Source organism: Panicum virgatum, chromosome 5K (genome assembly GCF_016808335.1).
Source record: "Panicum virgatum strain AP13 chromosome 5K, P.virgatum_v5, whole genome shotgun sequence".
In the NCBI taxonomy this organism is placed as follows: Eukaryota; Viridiplantae; Streptophyta; class Magnoliopsida; order Poales; family Poaceae; genus Panicum; species Panicum virgatum.
The window spans coordinates 51,239,120-51,255,741 of record NC_053140.1 but is presented as its reverse complement, the minus strand read 5'-3'; the positions used below and the strand labels follow the sequence as shown (position 1 = coordinate 51,255,741).

At 46.5% G+C, this 16,622-nt stretch overlaps 2 protein-coding genes and 1 pseudogene across 6 annotated transcripts; all 3 read left to right on the top strand.

Annotated features, from left to right (window-relative positions):
- Positions 1-62: 62 nt before the first annotated feature.
- Positions 63-5,381, top strand: LOC120708324 (F-box/FBD/LRR-repeat protein At5g56420-like). Of its 5 annotated transcripts, none has more exons than XM_039993528.1 (6): positions 74-146; positions 487-525; positions 1,170-1,953; positions 3,009-3,164; positions 3,258-3,603; positions 4,982-5,381. In XM_039993528.1, exons 3-6 carry the CDS (start codon positions 1,204-1,206, stop codon positions 5,014-5,016), a joined length of 1,287 nt encoding a protein of 428 aa, XP_039849462.1. In that variant the 5' UTR covers positions 74-146; positions 487-525; positions 1,170-1,203; the 3' UTR covers positions 5,017-5,381. The 5 variants fall into 5 exon arrangements, with proteins under 5 accessions (XP_039849465.1, XP_039849462.1, XP_039849461.1 ...); XM_039993527.1 differs by having other exon boundaries at positions 106-146; positions 487-548; XM_039993531.1 differs by lacking the exon at positions 1,170-1,953 and having other exon boundaries at positions 63-146; positions 487-548.
- A 460-nt stretch (positions 5,382-5,841) lies between these two features.
- LOC120710205 lies at positions 5,842-6,634 on the top strand. The gene is made up of 2 exons (XM_039995858.1): positions 5,842-6,197; positions 6,292-6,634. The coding sequence occupies exons 1-2, from the start codon at positions 5,842-5,844 to the stop codon at positions 6,632-6,634; spliced, it is 699 nt and encodes a 232-aa protein (XP_039851792.1).
- A 2,418-nt stretch (positions 6,635-9,052) lies between these two features.
- Positions 9,053-13,570, top strand: LOC120708323 (annotated as a pseudogene).
- Positions 13,571-16,622: the final 3,052 nt, after the last annotated feature.

The following is a 16,622-nucleotide window of genomic DNA, read 5'->3' as shown; positions in this document are numbered from 1 at the left end:
CCCCCAAGTGATTCCCTCAAAAGAAAAAAAAAATCTTCCAGATAAACCAGCGTGTATATCTGGGCCGGTTGTGTACGGTGGACTCGCCTGGCTAGACATAGACCGAAACCCGTGTAGGGGGATTAGCCTAAACCCTAAACCTTGAGGCCTTGTTTGGCTCCAGGACTTTTTTCAGAAGTCCCTATCACATCAAAAGGAATCTTACTATTTTATAGTATTAAATAAAATCTGTTTATAAATGTTTTTTGACAGCTGAGTGCTTTTTCGCGAGACGAATCTAATGAGCCTAATTAATTCATAATTTGCTACAGTGATGCTACAGTAACCATTCGCTAATCATAGATTAAGGTACCTCATTAGATTCGTCTCGTAGTTTAGCCCCAGGGTTCTGCAGTTAGTTTTATAATTAATATTTATTTAATACTTCTAAATACTAAAAAGTCCTTAGGATTTTTTTGAAGTCCCTGTTTCTAAACACCCCCTGAGTCGCCCGGTGGTGCTGGCGTCCACTCGAGGCGATTCCGAGTGAGCAATCCTCTCCATTGCCGGTAAATCAGCCTTCCCGCAACCTAGCTGTACGCATTTTTGTGGTAGCACTGGCACTACATCGAGTTCTTGCTCTCGGAATCGCATCTTTCCCCTTTGCGCTGCACGCACTTTTGTTTCATCTAGGAATGCACAAAATAAAGAATTGTTTCCGGAAAATAGGCATTCGTTCCCATCGAGTCTCTTGAGTCCCGTATTGCTTTATGAGCAGGCTTGAATCCTGACTATCTTCTCTTTGTGAGGTAATTTTTTTAATGTGGCCAACCAAATTATCGGTATGCCTACCATTTCGTAGATTGAAATTTGTTATGTGGTGATAAGCTGGCTAGGAATTTCTTAGTGTCCGTCTGCCTGACATGATATTTAGTACCTGCTAGGGTGTTCCAGAATGGCGCGATATTTGTGCTGTGCAAAGCAGTTCTGATCTGTCATTGGGGTGCTGGGTAGCGCGGGGAACTGCTCTGAACTAGAACCCCCCAATTCGGTGGCTAGGATTTACAATGACAAATATGAGATAGATCCAACTTTCAGTTCGAACGACGACAATTTTTAGCCTTGGGGCAGTTGCATTTCCCTCCTGTGAATCATTACTTCTTGTATTAATCATGGAATCCTTCTTGCAGGTTTGTGTGGTAAAGAATCCAATCTGGATCTGCTATGAAGTCAGGTGAATCGATACGTCTCAACTACAGAGAATATGAACACTGGAAATATGAGAAGTTTGTTCGTTTTGTTAACAACCTGTTGCTCCTTCGTTCTCGAGTAGACTTGCATATTTTCCAGCTGCATTTTGATAGCCACCATGTGGTAAACTGCAATGATGTGAGGACGTGGATTGGCTATGCTGTGAAGAATAATGTTAAAGTGCTAGATGTCAACGTGCATATGTATGATAAGACTGTTTTACCTCGTTGCATTTTCACCTGCCGCTCGCTCGAGGACTTAAATCTGAAGATGGGAAAGGCTCCTTATAAAGATTATGAACATGAAGGACTTGTGCTACCTGACATCATCAGGCTTCCGTCCCTCAAAAAGTTATCTCTCTGTGATGTGGAGGTGGACACATTATCTCTTGAGCAAATTATTGCTCGGAGCCCTGGCCTAGAGGACTTGCATTTGATAAACTGCGCACAGCATCTTGACCTTGTAGCCTCAAAAGTGTTAAAAAGGCTAACTGTTGATGGTTTCCTAGGTCGAGACAAAGGACTCCCAATTGCTGCCCCTTGTCTTATTCACTTCAAGTGCACAGGCTTGCCCCTGGAAGAAATTTCTTGGCGAGAGCGGCCATCTCTAGAGAGTGCACACATATTTGCTTCTCTTTCTAGGAGCACTTGTGATGGTCAATCTAATTTTACTGGGATCTTTCTGAATGCCAAGACTCTTGCATTATTTGGTTCCGGTATAAAGGTGTTGTCGACTAAAGACAAGCACATCTGTTTTATCATTGCCATTAATATTCTGAATGACAGTTTGATGGACTTTTTTTAGCCTAATTCTTGCCATGTAAAGTTTTTCCATATTTCTTGTATTGATGGTTGGTGTTGCTTATATTCAACTGAAAACATGGGCAAAAAGAAGTGAACTACTTTGGCATTTGTACTTAAAAGAATCACTTTTGCTTCTACAAAAGGGAAAGTAAACTACTATTCTACTTAGAACACAGTAGCCAAAACTAGTCACATTCATAGCAACAAACAAGGATGAGTGTAATTTCGATTAATCGTCTACCTTTTTTCTGGATCAACTATTTCACTGCCTCGGAAACCATGAAGATGTCTGCAAGTTACTTTTTCGTTGATATGTTCTGGTAATAAGTTTTCAAACACAAGCATATTAGATGTCCACAAAAACAACAACTCTATGCCTGAAAATTGATGCATTAAGTATTGGCCTGTTTTCCTTTCCAAAGTGCAGCTGTGTATTTTACCCTGGCTTTAAGGTGAATTCAAAATCAGGAATTATCATTATCCTTTAAATAATGTTTGTCAAAAGTTATGCAGGTTTGTGTTTAGCCTGGCAGTATTAAGATATATGTAATGGGATCTTTTCACCTAGTTTTGTGGCTCATATGAATTTGAATGCGAGAAAACTAATACCAGCGAGCACAGCATTTCTTTCTGCTAAGTTTTTTCCCCCGCTTTCAAAGGTGGTCTGTTAACTTTGAAGAGTCTTGATACTGAATATTGGTCTAGAAAAAAAAACCACCACTGGAACTTTGTTAATATTTTTCTATTCACATTTGTAAATATTCCTGAATGCACTCCCTGAATAGTTAAATGTGGTAAAAGACTAAAAGTGCAAAATAATTGTTAGGTTCCATGATATGATGTGTAGTGGCATCATTTGACATGTCACGTGTGGCTGTTATGTTCCTCAACTTACTATTTTGCTAGTATACTTGGCAATATCCTGGTTTTGGCTGCATCCAAGTTATGATTGACCCCACCCTCTTGAAATGCAAGGTTATGCTGGAAAAGGAACTGCCCACATGCTCTGTATTTGAGAGTCTTGTATCTCTTGCAATTGGTGAATGGTGCTTAACTGATGACTTGTATATTGTACTTCGCTTCCTCCAGCTTTCACCGAGACTAGAAAAACTTACTTTAAAGCATAGAAAGGTATGCTGCATTCCAAGTTATTGCCTTTTTTTGGAAGAAAAAGGTCAATAAGTTAATCTTTTTTTTTACATTTATTTCTTGCACTGTCTGCAGCTTAATAGAGCAAGGGAAGGTGCAGAAACAGAACCAATATCAATAGCTGGAATGACCGTCCAGTGCCCACTCCCTGAAACAGTAGTAATACAATGTTCCAAGGATGATGGTGAAATTCAGAGGACGGTGGATGCTTTGGTAGCGACTGGCATCAGCTTGGAGAAGATACATGTCACTTTCTATGAAGACATCCTAAAGAACGTAGCTGAGAGGAAGCGTAAGAGACAGGAAGGGAAGACGGGACGAAGCGTCTTAGAGAAGAAATTGAAGAAGGAACAAGATTGGGTTGACGATAGTCATGCAATAAGTGACAGTGATAACGACGGCGAAGAGATGGAGGAAACCTTTGATTATGGGGAAAATTCCCTGGAAGGCCCTGGAACAAATCAGGCTCCCTTCTATGGCCCTGAAGAGTTGAAACTTCCCTCTTTGACCCGATTTTTATGTTGCATCCCTTGTATGGCCTTCCCGTGACCTCCGTGGCTCCTCCGTTAGGCGGCACGCCAACGCCGTGCTTCCAGCGCGGCCACAGGCTCTCGGCGCCCAACTGACAGGTGGGGCCCGCCCCTTCCCCAACCTCCCGCCTGGGCGGCCACGGCGGAGGGGCCACGACGGGCGGCCGGAGCGGCCACGGCGGTGGCGAGCGGGCCGAGCGGCCCCGGCACACGACGACGCGCGGGCCGGCCACGGTGGACGCACAGGGGAGCCTTGCCGGCGGCAGCTCGGCAGGGCAGAGCGGGTACCGCCAGCTCCCCTCCCCTATCTCTCTCCCCTCTTCTTCCCCACACGGCCGGCGCTCCTGCTCCCTCCCCCTCCCTCTCCCTTGCCGGCGGTGGAAGATGCGCGGGGCGGGCCCCGGATCCAGCCTGCGCGGCCATGGCGGTGCTCGGATCCAGCGCGGGTGGCCTCCCTCCCCGGCGCTCCGGCACGCGCGAGGGATTTGTCCCTCTGCACTCCACCGGAGGACCGGCTCGAGCTCGAGCACCGCCGCTTGCCCCTGCACCCCGGCGTCGGCGCCTCACCGGTGGATCTCGCGGCGGCGCCCTCCGCCCATGCTCTCCCTCCTCCGACGGCGGGGCCGCCTCCCCTCAGTGGTGCTCCTCCCTCCACGGCGTCCGCCTGCGGGGGGGACTGCTCGGCCCGGGGCGGGGCGGGCCTTCGCGGCGGCGCCGGGGCGGCCTGCACGGCGGGGGCCGGGCTGCTCGGCTTTGCTTGAGCGGCCTGCTCCCTCCGGCGCGCCTCCTCGCCGGCTCCGGCGGCAGAGCTCACGTGGGCCGCCGTCCGCCTCCTCGTCTTCCTCAACCCGGCGCGAGCTCCTTCCTTCGGCGTCCGCGGCAGCCACGGTGGAGCAGAGCCTCGGCTTCCCAACGGTGGTGGTGGCGGTGGAGCCCGGGGCGGCGGCGGCGGCGACCCAACCTCTGGCGCGGGCGCGCGCGAGCCAAGCGGGAGGGAGCTCGCCGGGGCCGGCGTGCGGCACGGGGCCGGGGCTCCCCAGGCGGGAGGTTGGGGAAGGGGCGGGCCCCACCTGTCAGTTGGGCACCGAGAGCCTGTGGCCGCGCTGGAAGCACGGCGTTGGCGTGCCGCCTAGCGGAGGAGCCACGGAGGTCACGGGAAGGCCATACAAGGGATGCAACATAAAAATCGGGTCAAAGAGGGAAGTTTCAACTCTTCAGGGCCATAGAAGGGAGCCTGATTTGTTCCAGGGCCTTCCAGGGAATTTTCCCTTGATTATGAATACGATCCTGATGATTATTTCTAGAGCCTAGCAGGGTGTGCTGCTGTTTCTAGAGCTCAGCTAGTCAGCTTGACCACTTCATCCTTGAGATGATGATGGAATTGATAAGATGGCGAACACTATGGTAGCTAATGGTGTCAGGTTGGATAGGATACTGCATGAACCCTACCCTCCCTTCTGGTTTATAATCCAGCAGTATGTTTTGGGGCTAAGCTTTGTTGGGTAGTCTTAATGTAGTCTACTGGTGGAACCTAATGTAGGTGACTTCCAGGTTAGTAGTAGTCTGTCATGTATGGTGGGCAAAAATCTATCTGCACGATATGATGACCATTTGGAGTTTTCACTTTGAGCATGGATGCATCTTGTTGGCATACCTTGGCTCGTCTCTATTGCTGTGCTGTGCTCTGTGATTTGCACTGCTTGGTTGTGAGCTGTGATTCCTGTAGAAATTCCTGTAGCGCATATGAAAGCTTGTGAGCTGCACCACATTTGAAGTGGTTGACCCGTGCCGGAACCGAACATTTGATATTTGGCTTCGTCGTCGGTTCGTCCATTCTTTTCCAAATGAACCGCAATGGACTGCGGTGACTCGAGCTGTCGAGCATTCCGGCGCATTGCTCACTTCCGTTCATGCCATCGTGTATCTGCGATCCGACGGATTTGTATGCACTTCTGTTTTTCTACAGAAAAATCGTGAACTAGAGGCCCAACCCAAGAAGAATAGGCCGACATTCGGCCCACGGACAGGTCGGCCCGATCAGAGGTAAGCCGGATCCTCCTCCATACCATAAATTGCCTTCCTTCGACCCCAGCCAGAACCCTGTACTGTAGCCGCCGTGGAAACGAAGGATGACGAAACGGGAAACCCTATCTGATCCGGCCACGCCGGCGACGTCTTCGCCGCCGGATAGGGAGAGTTGGAGGGACTTCTCGGCGCTGCCCCGCGACGTCCTGATGGGCATCTTCAGCCGGCTCCCTCACGCCGACATCCTCCGTGGCGCGGGGCTCGTGTGCGCGTCGTGGCGGCGTCTGGCCGTCGCCGAGCCCGAGCTGTGGAGGGACATTGACCTCTCGTCGTCCGACGACGACAAGATCGTCCGACGTCCGACTGCGATGGAGCGCGCTGCCGTGGACCGAAGCGCCGGCCAGTGCCAATCCTTCCGCGGCCCCGCGGACGGCGACTTCCTCGCCTACCTCGCCGCCAGGTACGTACGGCGCTAGCTAGCTGGATGATCAAACAAGTTCAGTACTCCTACCATCGCATCAGCAACTAACTCGATCTCGATGGGGTGGTCGCAGGTCGCCCGACCTGAGGAGCATCCATGTCACGTCGTGGATGTACATGCCCCATAGCGGATTCGTCGAGGGAGTGATCAAGAAGCTCCCGCTGCTGGAGCGGCTCGTCGTGTCGCGCGGCTACTTCGACGCGTCGGGCGAGGTGATGCGCGCGTTCCTCGACCACTGCCCGCGCCTGGAGCTGCTCGACGCCGGCGGCTGCTACAACAGCTACGCCATCGGGTACAGGCTGCGGGAGAGGTGCCACCGCACCATCAGAAACCTGCGGCTGCCACAGGCCGACCTGAGCAGCTGCGGATGCTGCATGGAGTACGCTCAGAAACATGCAGACCAACTGGACGATTGATTATTATTCCTTAGCTTTGCACAGCCGATCGATCGATAATGTGATCGTAAGCTGAATTATTCGATCTCGGGGATTGTTTTTTTTTATAATAAGCTCCGGTGTGTTCGATCGAGGTCTGCTCAGGCTTGAAGTAGTAGCTATCTAGTATTAGTTGGCGCGGCTTTGCCGCGTGCCCTACTTGAGTTGGGTCAGTGTCTGGCCAGCTTTACATGAAACAAGCATATTGTGTACTGGTTATTTAATTAGCTACAATCTTCTATTGGCTTAGTTATCACTGCAGAGTGTAGACACAAATTGCAAAATGAATCTGGGTGTTTAATTTTTGGATGTGAAAAAATATAGTTGCTATTTCTCTTGTCAGGCGTGGATGCATATCTTATTTATTGGAGCATAAAAATGATTTTGTAAGCTCTCTCATGAGGCAAGAAATATCAGCACCTAGAACTGTACCAAACATCAAAAAGGCCTGAAGAGCAGAAACCTCAAGTTCTGAGGTATCAGCATGTCAATCTAATATTGTTGGATAATCACTGGCTATTAAACGCAATGGTAAATAACATGGGTTTGATTTTTCATGGTAACAAGGTAAGGTGGCATCATTGCTATTTTACCCGTTTGTAATGGAAAATGGATAGGTTTGTTGACAATATGTTAATTTAATCTGCAAATTAGGGTTTAGAAATGAATACCTAGTATGACCCTGATCGCAATGTATCCAAATAAAAGCCAAAATAGCTTAAGAGTTAAACTGACTGGTTGTATTTTTGAATGTTCAAGCATTATATATTTATTTGTTACCATGAAGCAGTCGAGGACTAAGTGTGTATATGTACTTTGGATTTGTGATTTAAAATAAGCACTATCTAGTTATAAGTTTTGGAATGAAGATATGCTTACAAGAGTAAGCACATATCTGCTGTTATAGTTCAAACGTCAATGTGTTTGTAGTATATCAAAGTTAGAAGCAATGAAGCTAAAATCAATTTAATTCCTAAAGCAATATATGGAAATTAAAAGTTAAAATTATTTTAAAGGAGCTGGCTTCAAAATATACATTCTTTAATGTCACAATGAGAACTCGCTTTTATCTTACTCAACGCAGTTTGGAACAATTTGTCATTATGAATATTTGTATAACTTAAACCATCAGTACAATAAGAAATTTTATTGTACTATACTATAGCATAGGAGATTTCGGTCTCAACATTCAAAGGAAGGCAAATTTTGTTTTATAAGCTGAATACAACAGCTGCATGCCTGCATCTGAACTGCAATGTGTTGGATAGTGGAATTCAGAGGAAAAAGGATATCTGCAATTTTCTTGCAACAAATTGAAGGAGAAACAAATTGTCTATGGAGATGAAGGGTTGAAGATTTTAAGCGCACTGTTTGTACCTGTCGGTTCAAGCATTTGGGGGTAGTGACGCAACAGACATTAGCGTGATTGAGGTAGTCATGCACATCCACTCGCGGTGCCCGGTGTATGTACTCATATACAGATTGACGCCATCTGATGCTCCTCAACACCCACGGGCTTCACGCTGGCTGAAGGCCGAAGGTTGGCGAGCGAGTTGCAGAGGTCTGGCCGACAACAAGGTAGCTCTGCAACGCAGTTGGGGAAAGCTGTGGATGTCGAGCACGCCCGCACCGCTGGCCGCGCCGGGGTCGCAGTGGCCGCTGGGCCCGCCCCCCACCCGCGCGCGGCCGGGATCGCCGCGCTGCACCCTGTCTACCGTCTACATCGAGGTCGCCAGGAGCCGCTGGGTCGTCACCAGCGCGGTCGTGCCGAGATGGCTGGGAACGCAGCGCCCGCCGCGGCGACGACGCCCGCGCTGGGAGGAGGGAAGTGCGGGCCGCGAGCGGGTTCGAGAGGATTCGCGACCACGGCTTAACGGGTGTGACACCCGCTCCGAACCCGATCAGACGGTCTATATTGTGTTTTGGCTGGATCCGACGACTATCGGATTAACGGGCTATGTGGCCCTATCGGCGTCCGCGGTTTGGTCCAGAATTCGAATATAGAGATTTTGCGAGACGCAGTATATTTTTTGAGCATGAATTATTTCCACTATTACAAAAATGGTTCTTGTTGTATGCCGCTGATGCTAACAGTTTATAGATGCGTTTAGGCAGTGCTAGTGATTCAAGACGTACCCGTGGAATGATTTTTCATTCCACATGCGTAATAAAAGAGACCGTCTATGATGAAAAGGTAAATGGACTGTGCATAATCTGCGATGTGCTGAGAGCCAGGTACCTCCGTGCAAATAGGAATTGCTGTTGTTTTGGCTGCTGGGCCATAACACCACAACATATTGGCCGGTGCATATGTTATCCAGCCCAGTCCAGTCGCTCGATACCGACGGCCTCTTTATTATCTACAAAAGCCCACGTGCGGCCTATCAAATTCCAATGCATAGCCGCTAGTACCTTTCCTCTCTTCTTCTCCGCCTCCACGCGCCGGCACGCCGACTCGCTGCCGGCGCTCCTCCCCCAGTCCCATCGCCCATCGGGGTGGAGACCCATTGGGTTGGTTCCTTCACGTGCTGGTTAGTAATCCTTGCTTGTTCGGATGGATTCCTCATTCCTGTGTTCCTAGGAAGGTTTGGTTTTGTTCCCAATCAAACCTAAATGGCCAAATCCTCCTTTTCTGCATTTAGATTCAGTTAGTCGCGGATTTCGCGTGTGCGGCGGTTTTACCCTACTAGTGCAATCCAATCAACCCATGCATTGTTCGATTAGGATTGGGTGGGTGCAGTTTATTTTTTTATCAGAAAATGCTGAGATTTATTTTTTTATCAAAATAATTGCTGGGATTTAACTGAACATCGACATCCCAGCGAATTCCTTAACTGTAGCGGCAAGTTTTGTGATCGAAAGAAAATGTTTTTTTTTCTCTGGGGATTGCCGCCTCAACTATTTATTGTGGAATGCTTGCACTAGCAGGTTTCTTGTGTGAGAATCCAAGGTAGGGTTTGTTATGGACTCAACTGATGATCAAGGTGTGGGCAGTGGGATTGATTTGATCAGCGTGTTGCCTACTGAGATTCTGCAGAACATCCTATCCCTCGTGAGGATCAGAACTGTTGTGCGGATGCGCAGGCTGTCCATGAGGTGAAGGCAAGTGTGTGAGGCTTTGCAGTTCATATGTCTCACACGCAGGGAATTTCAGCATTGGAAGGCCGAGAAGTTTGCTCGTTTTGTTAACAACCTGTTTCTACTCCAAGCAAGAGTGGACCTTCATACATTCCAGCTGCATTGGTATGGTCAAAGCCCTCTAGACTGCAATGATGTGAGGATGTGGGTTGGTTATGCAGCGAAGCATAATGTTAAAGTGCTTGATGTGATCCTGGAGGCGTACCATCAGGATTTTCTGCCTCGTTGTGTTTTCATCTCTCCCTTTCTTCAAGAGCTGAATTTGCAATTTGGAGAAGCTTCTCATGGACATGTGGGATTCGTGCTGCCACACAAAATCAACCTTTCTTCACTTAAAAAGTTGACTCTCTCTGATGTGGAAGTGTCTCAGCTATCTCTTGACCAAATTATTGCTTGCAGCCCTGGCCTAGAAGACTTGAATTTTATAAACTGTGAAAGATATTTTAAGCTTATAGATTCAAAAGTCCTAAAAAGCCTAATGCTTGATGGTTTCATAGATGGAGATGATAGGTTCACTATTGCTGCCCCTCATCTCATTCACTTTGAGTACTTAGGTTGTGCATTGGAAGATATTTGTTGGAGAGAGCGTCCATCTTTAGAGAGTGCACACATAGATACTTGTGGGCCTACATTTTACTGTAATTCTATTGTGTGTCAAGACACTTACATTATTGAATTTCCAAGGTTCCGACGTAAAGGTATGCTTCTTAAAAGACAACATGTCTTTTTTCCCCCTGTTACTATCATTACTCTGAATCAAAATTATTTGGAATCAATGCTATTTACACAGTGTGTATATTTTTTCTGTGCATATCTTGTATTTGATAATTGTTGTTACTACTATTCATTATGAGAAGGAACACTATCATCTTTCACCAAACCAAATTAAAGGCAGTTAGTTCTACTAAAAAGTTATTAGCACTTAGCTTTGACAGAAGGGGAAATGGGAAAGAAATAACATAGTTAGAAAATAAGAATCAGATTACTTGAATTTTATATATATCAAATGAGGTGATATTCTTTTATGTGGATTTCTTAATTAAATACGCGAAAGTTCGTAGAGATTGGTTGTTGATTTATTTCATCTATGATGGTTGTCTGAAGTAAGGGTTACCGGCACTAGTATATACATACATATCCACAAGAAAAAAAAGAATTTCTGTCATATCTCTGCTTGATTTAGTACACAATGATCATTCGAAATGCATTAAATCTTGTGTGGTATCACTTTCAGATTGCAGAGTCATTTCTTTAATTCTTCAAGGTGTATTTGAAATCACCGCTTGTTAGTTTTCCCTTTACAAGGTTCTTCACAAGTTATGTAGGACAACATCTGATCGTTGGATATTAAGATAGTGTAATGGTTGTATTTTGTCACTAGTATTTCTTCTCAACTGAACTATGAATGTGAAAACTAATATTAGTGAAATTTTGTAATGTTCAAATACTTCTATATTCTACTAGTATTGAATATTGTTTTATGAAGTAACATATAATACTATTGAGCCGATTTAATTTTGTTATTCGTTAATTTTTGGTATTCCCTAATGTATATTGTCGATTTGTCTTTTACACTTGTACCATGTCCACCATAATAACACCACTTCAAATTTTTTAGTGCTATTTTTTTTGTTATAAGTAAAGTGAATCAACCATTAATAGGACAACCAGAGTCTAAAACATGTGTACAAAAATGTTCAGTTCGATATGGGTACTTTATGCATTAAAAAATGAACATGAAAAATCTTATATGGTGGATATGGGTTCAATGTTGTTGTCTACTTAAATGGGATGCCCCCCTTTCCTCGCTGATGTTTTGACAATGGTCATTTTGGTCATATTTTTTTAAATAAAGTCATGTAACTGATTGGAATTAAAAAATGTAGATTTTAAAACATGTGATGTCATATGGTCTCAGGTTTGGCAGGCTTGAACGTTAGTGTCATAACAATGCTAATAAACTGCCAGCCGCGCTACAAAGGCCAGGGGAAGAGGAGACATAGACATGATCGGTATTCTTCTTACTTGCCTAGTGAATCCATCTAGAATATCTCAAACCATATATTTAAACTAACTAATTACCTAACCCATCTTTGTGCTAAGAATGCCTTGGAAACTAGATATAAGCTAACAACATGGTAAGTAGGAGGAGGCTTATCCCGCTTATAGCCATGTGCTACAGATCCTGGCATGTGGACTGTTCACATGCTACATTAATATAGTACCACTAATCTTTGCACATGACATGTGGATATATGGTTTTTTATTATTCTAAAAATCATAAGTTAATAGATCGTATTGTATTCTTGCTTGCTGTAATTTTGTAGTATATCTGTGGTATCTCTATCCTGTGATTTACTCCCTACCAAAGAATAGGTAAATTTGCTTAGGTAGTTAACTATTGAAGTTTCGATTTGCAGCTTTATGTATCTTACAATCTAATTATGTTTGATGTACAAAAAACTTACTATTGGTAAGATTCTGTGACAATATATTGGACATTTGATGTATGGGTTGTAGCAGTTCTGTTTGTCATGTCATTTGTTTGGTACTGGCATGTCGCTTAGCAGTGTCAAGGTTTTGGTTTGGTTACATAGTTATGGCTAACCCATCATCTGGAAATACAAGGTTATGTTGGAAAAACAGCTGCCCACATGCTCGGTATTTGAGAATCTTGAAACTCTTGAAATTGGAGATTGGTGTTTGACTGATAACTTCAACATTGTACTTCGCTTCATCCAGCTGTCACCAAGACTTAAAAAACTTACCTTAGTGCAAAGACAGGTATGCTGCTTACAGAACCAAATACCTTCTTTTCTCGGAGAAGAATTACTAGAAAGCAATGTGTTTTTTTATTCCCTATACCCTTTTTAGCTTCCCAAAGAAGCAAATGGAGCAAGAATAGATGCTATGCCAATCAATGGAATGGCCTTGCAATGCCCACTCCTTGAAACGGTCATAATACGATGTTCCAAGGATGATGGGGAAATTCATATTATGGTGAATGCAATGGTAGCGAATGGGGTCAGCATGGAGAAAATAAATGTTACATTCTATGAAGATATGGTAGAAAAGGTTGTAGGAGATATAATAAGTTCGAGACATCAACAGGAGAAGGAATTTGCCATCTTCGAGAAGTTGTTGGAGCAAAATCCAGAATGGGTGGTTGATAGTAGTGATGCAAGGAGTGACTCTGATAATAATGACGACGAGGAGGAGATTGAAGATGACAAAGATGATGAATTGGAGGATGAAGATGACGAGTGGGAGGATGAAGACGAATGTGAGTCAGATGATGATGATGATGATGAGTCAAAGGATGAAGACGGCGAGGAGTTGAAGATTGGCGATCGCGATGATGATTTGGAGGATGGTGTTGTGGACAACAATGAACATGGCAATGACAATGGTCTTGAGGGCGATGGTGTCAACGAGAATTTAAATGGGAATCATGGAAGCCTAGAAGATGGTGTTGACAACAATGAAGGCGGCAATGACAATGACATGATGGAGGATGGTGTAGCCAGTAGACAGCAATGACTGGAAGATGATTATGTCCAGAGTTCAGTGGGGTGCATTTTTTTTGTTGCCTGCTGTTATTTGTCCCTGTGTAGTACATAACATGTGGCATCTTAGATCCACCTCAAAGTTATGTAACTTGATGTTACGACATCAAGCAATCTATTAGGTTTTGGTGACTGCTGGATCTCTAAGCAGCTTATCTATGTACATGACATGACTATTTACAGTGTCTCGTGTTGAGAATTGCCATGTTCCTGACATCGCTTCTATTACCTTGATGATTTGTGATGGGGATAGGGGGTCCCGATCTTCCGTCAGGTGGGGATAACTATCGATTTGGCGGAGATGTCACACAAACGATCCGGCTTCTAATCAACACGATTCGAACCCCGCAATCGCAACACCACTTCTCCTCTGGTTATCAACCATCCGTTGCACGATTGACCTCGCCACAAAGGTTAATCCTTGTCTGCGAATCGAAGACACAAGAAAGAACAAGAAAGAACACAATATGGAAAATTACAAATGAATGATTAAGCACTCGAGTTGGGGTCTCACAAACCGACACGGGGGCGAAACTATTCTTGACAGAATAATCTAAGCAAAACTCAAACCCTAACAAGGGCGTGGCGGCTGCTAATAAACTCCCTAGGGTCGTGCAAGACCCCCTGGACGCGCCTCTAATCGGTTCCAACACGATACAAGGCCCAAAGACCGAAAGACGGCGTCGCAGCGCCAGGACAGAAACTAGACGTCAAATTTCTCGGACGATTCCTGATGACTCCGAATGAATTTGGGCCTGAAACCGGTGCCATTGGAAGCATATTGAAATTATCTTTCCAACCATATAAAGAACGTCCAAATCCGACTCCGTATGCGACCTGGGCGTCCGTTTTAGTGCAGGCTATTCCTGGAGTCCGAAACTGAAACGAAGTCGAATCGGTTTGGGCCTCCATCTTGTTGTGGACGTCCTCGCTGGTCCTCCACGCCTCCAAGGCCTTCTCCACGCACTTGCTGGTCATCTTCTTTGTTCCTAAGTACAATTAAATCATTAGGTAGCAAACTATTCTCAAAGTCACAAGAATAATTACTTAGGAACGAGCTCACCTGTAAATTCAATAGTCGAGCGCGTGCGCGAGTAATTGGACCTTGTACATCAACTTGAGTGTTGTTTGTATCCATGGGACTATGGGAGTGATATCTTCATCAATTTATACTTTTTTTCTTGAATTGCTCACCTTTGTGATTGCTTGGTTGTGAGAACTGTGATATCAGGTCGCCCTGTTCATGGTCCGGCTTGGCCGGTTTCTTACCGTGTGTTTGGTTGCGGGATCAGTGGGTTGGGTTGGCTCCAACCCTCATTTTGAGAACGGAGCCAACCCATCCATTGTTTGGTTGTAGATTTGATTTTGAGGATGGAGTCAACCCATCACATGTTTGGTTGAGGGAATTAGAATACGGGTTGGATGGCAACACTAACTCCGTTAGTGGGCTTTAGTGGCCCCACATGTCAGTCTCCTCTCTCTCCACGCGCGTGAGCTGCTGGCTGTGCAAGCGCCTGCCGCAGGCGCCGCCTCGCACTGCAGGCCGCCGCCGTCGCCGCCGCCTCGCACTGCAGGCCGCCGCCGTCGCCGCCGCCGGCTGCCCTGCCCCTGTGCCTCGCGCTGCGGGCACAAGCACAGCACACTACACGCCGCCGAGAGAGCTGCTGCGCGCTGGGCAAGGCCGCGTGAGGCTCCTTGCGCTCCTCCACTGGATGCACGAACAGAGAAGAACACGAGCGGAAGAAACGAGGAGGCCAGACTTCAAACGCAAATTAAAATCGCAATACTCAACGAATCCAAACTGAATTTCGTCCATAGATGCACAACCAAAAGAACTTGTAGATCCAAGAAAAAGGTTGCAAAAGGATTGAGTATTCGCTGCGAATCTAGAGAAAAAACTGAACGCCCCTTTCGGGAACACGATTTGGAGAAAACTTCGAATTCGGGGCAAATCCATGAGGGATTTGATAGGGGATCACACCAAGGATGTTCATGAGGATACTAGCAACAAATCCTTTGGGTTTTGTTTTTGCAGGGGCCAGGGTGTTTGGCTTGGCGGCGTGCTGCACTTGGAGCGCTCAGGCTTGCCACGCCGGCGGTGCTTGGCCCCTGCTCAGGCTACGCAGACTCAGGAGGCATGGGCTCCTGGTGTGCTAGCGGGCCCTGCAGCGGCGCCTGCCCAGGGCGAGCAGCACTATTCGGAGGCGAGTCGGCGGGCGACGAGGACGAGGACGGGCGGGTCGGAGGCGAGTCGGCGGCGGGCGGCGCGGCAGGAGGCGGCGGGCGGCGGGTGCTGATGGAGCAGACGGAAGAGGCAGGGACTGGAGTGGGTTCGCTCCGTCCGTCGTTTTCTGAGGGACGGGCTGAACCCGCATGTAGAGAGAATATTCCTCTCTGGAGCCAACCCAACCCTCTACTCTTCCATCCAAACAACCGCGGGGACGGGTCCGCTCCGATTTGGCTCGCCCCGCTCCTCAACCAAACAGACGGTTACAGGTTGGTAACCCAAGCCGGTAGATGCGTGGCTGGTCCGGACTGGGTTGGCTTTCAACGGGTTGCTGCCGGACTAATTAATTGTTGGGTTGGGTTGGTACGGACGGTCCTGGCGGTTTACACGGGCTGCACAAATATGTACGTCGCATAGTTCTCTCTCATATATATAAACAAACATGGCGAGGAGTCAGGCATCACATCGTTCTTAGAGCCCCATCCCATTTGGACAATAATTAATGGATATCCATCAGTGCTAATAGTGTACATGAATAGGCATTAATTCAGGCGAACTGAACTCTGAAGGTTGTCAGATTAATAATGTTAACGCGCGAACACACATCTGCACGATCTACAGTATCTATCTTGGCGTATTCACCTGCACCTCTCCTCAAAAGCTAGATTTGCAACCGGAGAGGTTACTATAATAAGCAGTGTGGACGTCTGGGATTTGATGTGCCCGGACATGATCAATCTTTCTTCGCTCAGAAAGTTGACTGTCTCTAGCGGGTGAGGAAGTGCCTCAACTCTCAACCATTTCTTAGCAAATTATTGCTCGGATCCCTCTGACCTATTAGCATGTTTGGTTAGACTAGTTAAGTCCCCTTTCGTTCTATAGTGCCATCGTGCTAGTTGGTGGTTTGTTGATCTAGAGGTGTTTTTAGAGCAACTTCAGTGGAGTGACTAAAACTTATTTTAGTCACCCACTTTCTAAGTTTAGTCACTCAAAATGTAGTCTCTACTCCAGCAGCACCGAATAAATAGACTAAAAAATG